Source organism: Cynara cardunculus, unplaced genomic scaffold (genome assembly GCF_001531365.2).
Source record: "Cynara cardunculus var. scolymus isolate 2C unplaced genomic scaffold, CcrdV1 Un_Scaffold_4919, whole genome shotgun sequence".
Classification (NCBI taxonomy): Eukaryota; Viridiplantae; Streptophyta; class Magnoliopsida; order Asterales; family Asteraceae; genus Cynara; species Cynara cardunculus.
Window position 1 is genome coordinate 14,783 of NW_020202143.1, and position 5,420 is coordinate 20,202.

The window sequence follows — 5,420 nt, forward strand, 5'->3', positions numbered from 1 at the left end:
CGTCTGGTGGTCCAGCAACATAACTGTCACCATAACATGATGGTCACCAGACATGACTCCATAGATGCATCCCTTGCTGCCCTTTCAGCCCAAATAACCGCCACCGATGAATCCATCGCCACCCTTTCCACCTAAGTTACAACCTTCGCCAATTCCATCGCCTCTCTACCCACCACCATACTATCCAGTATACTAGAAATAGCCCCCCCTCTACAACACCCACCCTAAATGAAGCCTTTACCTCATTTAGCAGAGGTATGAACCCTCAAATCCTCCATCACTATCCGACCGTCTACCTCCCCCTCTACCCTCAAGATGAGGTCACTCGCGTCGACCTACGCTCTCTCACCAAAGCATTGGTCTCGAACTTCAACGAGATCAGTGCCAAGTTTGTATCTAGAGCCACCGAGCCAACAAATTCCCTAAAGAGGAGTCTTGCTCAACAGCAAGAGCGAACCAACTCTCTCCTCCAATTGACGAAAAAAGCTCGCAGTAGAGAAATGGTCAAGCGATATGTTGAATCACTACGGCTAAAGAAGAAGAGGAGTCATGCCTCATGATCCACAAGTCGGCCTCTCAAAAGGCTAATACGTGATGACCTAGACCAAGATGACCATGGTCTCGGTCCTCATGAGGGGGAGAATCCATCTATCGCCCCAATGGAAACAACAACACCACCACCTCCACCAGTTTAAGAGCCAACTCCACAACCAACAACTGGAACAGAGGCGAGGGAAACAGAGGCTCAGCCCTCTGATAATGTACATAATGTACATAATTTACAGGTCCCCTCTGTCATTTTGTTGCTTCCTCATCTCATCCAACCATAGGCGCTGCCAACCCATCACCACCTGCCGATAAGTCCTCACCAATTTTGGTGAATTCTTCATCACCTTCCGATCAACCACCCTCCACCTCACAAGTACCACCCATTCCCTTTACCCCATCACCAACACCACCTCCATCACCAAAGCAACCAGAACCTACTCCTATACAACCAGAACCCACACCCATACAACTAGAACCCACAAATCCTAAACCAAAAACAACACCATCCCAAACAGAACCACCAATGAGCCAACCAGAACCACCCAATAGCCAACCTAACCAAACAGTGCTTGTAGATATTCCCTTCTCGTCTAGGCAGCCTCCATCTGTTGATCGAGTGCAGGAAGTCATAGCACAGATGGAGACCCTAAGGAGACGTCCAGAGGTGCCGCCAAGAGAACCTGTCATGATGGAGAACATCCATCAATATCTCTACCATGATCGCTATGAGCACATAGTTCTCAATCCTACCAACCTATCACCAGAATCCATGGACTCGCTCCGGCACATATTCATGAGACAAACGACACAACTGCCACAAACCGTCTTCCCAAATGATGGAATCAAAACAGTCCACGATATCAAGATGCAGACATTCATGAATAGAGCCATCAAGTACATCAAGTACACTGTGGAACGTGCCCATGGGATGATCTGTGTCTTCAATGACATTGATCTCATCAATCTCAATCCATGGGACTTGATGGACTTATATGGCCACACAACTCAGCGTCAGGATCATGGGATACGGTACGAGATGGCACAGTGAGCGATCGTAGAGGCGATGGGGACTCTTGTAAAGTTCAGAGCAAGGAATGATTTCCAAATAGCTCTAGAACATGGCATCGACAGACTATCCTGCACAGCTCCAAATGAAGACTTTTTTGGATTGCAGGAGACACGCTCTGCTTCAGTATTAACTCAACCAGAACATGGCTTGGTCTTCAAAAATGAATACAAGGCAAAGAAATTCTTCAGACTGACTGAGGCCTTCATGTATTCGACAGATACACTTGAATGGTTTCAGAAGGTTATACGAGAGAGATTGGGCAGAGAGCATGCGCCAAGGAAAGAGGGACATGAGTTGATTCATGGGATCTTCGTAGTCATCCGTTACAGAGGATTAATGATGCGCTTCTAGAGAATATACAATGGAGACCATGATTGAGATGTAAAATTTTATTTATCCTTATTTACTTCTGTATTGTACGAAACAATCCAGTTTTTAGAAAATGAAATTTTTTGGTAAAAGGATGTTTTTACTATCTTAGTCTTTGTTCATTACAATTCATTTATGTTTCATAGATTAGCTATTGTTTACTTTTCATTACTTAGGAGGAGATTGTTAGACCCAATAATTCTTATTGTAAAAGTAATGAATAGGGGGAGATTGTTAGACCCAATAATTCTTATTGGAAGTCCAGAGGATCGATGGAAGAAGAGCTAGAAAAGACCTAAGTGCTCAAGGCAAACCAGAGATGTGATGAATGGTCCATAAGTGCGATGAACAATGCATATCCATCACCCCTCTGGTTATTATCACTTAGCAGATTCAACAAGAGTTCAATTAGAGATATCCAAGTAAAGTACAAATGTAAAGTTTCCTGGTTGAACATACTACCTAGAAGACCGCTAGAGATGACTCATCGACAGCTGGAATTCGATTACGCAAGGTAGTTAGAGATAACTCCTAAATTCTAGATAGATATCTTTTCCTAGAATATCTCATAGATATTTTTTCACTAGATTGTTATCTCTTAGAATAGATTGCTAGTATAAATAGCTATCATATGCCTTGTAAATTATTCATTCCTTCTCGTTACAGTTATTATAGTGAAATAATTTGAAGCTTCATATTCTTCTGAATATTTTATAAGTTGTTCTTTACTATTCTTCATTCATACGATAGATTTAGGTTCTATAACATAAATATTTGTGTTATATTGAGAGATCTAGGATCAACAGTTGGATTTACATCCTCAAATGCGGCAGTTTCTGATCTCCCGAATTGGTGATGGAAGGGATTCTAACGCTTGGGAAGATAATTGGCTCTCTTGTAGATATCTATCCTCTTTCATTTCCTACAAATTCATTCATTCAAGTGGATTCTCGACTAATACTATGGTTCGAGAGCTTATTCAAAGTTTGGATGGAATGTGGCCGACTTTTTGGTGTCTCAGGTACGCTGTGCTAGTTAATTCTCCATTGTCGTCCTTGCATGATTTAGTTCGGGATAGAGTGTTATGGGGTAATAATCAATATTCTAGTATGGAGTTCACGGTTAGAACAGCTTGGTCTTCACCGGATGGGAGATACCCACTTGTGCCTTGATATAGTTCAGTTTGGTTTCCGGGCCATATCCCTAAGCATGCTTTCTGTCTATGGCTTGCATGTCATCACCGTCTTCCTACTCAGGATTGTATGATATGGAAACATGAACCTTCTGTAAAAATTGCACAAATAGCTATATCCATATCCTTTTTTCAATATAATTTTTCAAAAGAGGTCTGAGAAAGCATTTTACAAGAAGTGGATTGGATGAGTATGCCAGATTCTTGGGACCATATCATGGAGGTTATATCGGATACGAGGAGATCGCCTGAACGGTTAATGCAGAAACTTGTGCATATAGCCTCGGTTTACTATATATGGCAGAATAAAAGACTTTTTAGTGAGAATCAACGAACGGCTGTGCAACTTGTTAAGGAAATTAAGAACAAAATTTCTATTTGTGCGGCTTGGAAGGAGAGCAGGGCTGAAAGGATTGGTGTTATAAATGAGGGGTGACCTTTTGCTTGGAGGGCTTAGGAGGGTGGTTGACAGGGCTTTTCTCAGGCTTAAGCTACGTTTGCTCCTATTTTGTAGTTTGTTTTTGCCTGTTGGGCTTTGTACTTTTTGGCTCTCTGTGCCTTGGTCGGTGTGGTGACCAAGTCCTTTGCTTTTCTGTTTGGTTGGTTGTGGCTGTCTGCCTAAACTTTTGTATTTTCACTATGGTTTTTGTAAATTTGCCTGAATTTCCTTAAAAAAAACAAAGCACCAATACTATTTATACAAGGAAAAAAACAAAGAAAGTACAAAGAGGAATACAAGTTTAAATACAACAATTAAGCACAAAACTTTAAACCCTAAAAAACGAAAACAAAAAACATTTAATTTGTTTAATTAAAAAAAAAACAAAAAAAAACCATTATATAAAATTTCCTTCCCAAATTAATAACAATTTGATAAATTCCTTAATTACGGATATGGAACATGATGAGAAACTTGCCTTTAACAATAAGAAAAAAAAATATGATTGATTGAATTCAATTTGTACGAATAGGGTGTTTTGGATAGGGTCGCTCCTATAAATAGTGATTATATTATGCGTTAAATCAAGAAACATATTTTCGAGATATAACAAACTATTTGTTAAAAATTTGTTCAAAAATGTTTACTATTTGTTATATTATAATTTTCTAAAATTTCTTTCCCAAAATGTAAGGTTGCGAGTCAAAAATTTAGGAGATTTTCCTCATTAAAAACCCTATATTTTCTTCAACATAAATGGTGGTAAATCCACAAATTTAACGAACACATTAGAAACCCTAAAAACAGGCGAGGAGAGAGAGAAAGCAGGTAAAGATCCCGAGAGAAACGAAGAGAGGGAATGGAATTATGTTCATAGAACGCAACAGCGATGGAGACAAGGATTTAAGGCAATGGAGGATGCAAGGGATGGAGATTTGAGGGTACCTTTAATCTCCTCCCTCTTTTTCATTTTTGTACTCGCCGGCGGTATCTTCCTTACTTTCTACGTTTTTGCACCCAACTTTTCCCGACCATGGTTTCCAGTGATCGCATTAATTCTGATTGGATCACCATGGGTCTTTTGGTTGTTCACTTATTTGTACACGTGCTTCAAGGGTTGTTGTCGAAGAGGATTGTCTACCTCTTACGATCACCATGGCTCAAGACGGTGGGGTAATTTGCACCCAACGACCTCTCATCGTGGTGCTATCTCGAGCCCAAACCAGGCAGTGAATAAGGCAATGGCTAAAGATGGTTCCATGAAGGCATCATCTGGTGCAAATAATGTTGGTGCAAGGCATGTGCACTTTGGGGAGGTGGTGGTGGTGGAAAGTGATGGAAGCAAGATTACCCATGGGATGGATTCTTGGACGAATTCAAACAAGTCAGCGGAAACAACTCCGGCGGATGGATCTAGATCATCTTGACATGTAAATAAATTTTATCGTTGATAGCCTCATTCTAATCATGCATATATCGGTGTAGAATTATTTAATAGAAATTTCTTTGACATGCAAACACCATTCAAGAAAGATCCACATTTAGCACGAGAATTGTAGCTTCACAATTCATAAAGCCGAACACATCCAAAATGTATTGTATGTTGGAATTGAAACGATAAAGCCTCATGTTTGCATGTTGGGATTTTTCCATAGCCGATAGACAATGCTCCTAAAACACTCAAATGTGCATGAACAACCCAACAATGGAAATGTGGAAACAAAACAGGTCACAATATACAGGGTGTTATGATCAAATATACAATATCAATTACAACAATATAAAAAAACAATCATATAATG

The 5,420-nt window shown here is 40.1% G+C and overlaps 1 protein-coding gene across 1 annotated transcript; it reads left to right on the top strand.

The window, feature by feature from the left end:
- Window positions 1-4,529: 4,529 nt before the first annotated feature.
- LOC112504213 lies at window positions 4,530-5,045 on the top strand. Its single transcript, XM_025108151.1, has one exon. The coding sequence runs from the start codon at window positions 4,530-4,532 to the stop codon at window positions 5,043-5,045; it is 516 nt and encodes a 171-aa protein (XP_024963919.1).
- The last annotated feature ends 375 nt before the right edge of the window (window positions 5,046-5,420 follow it).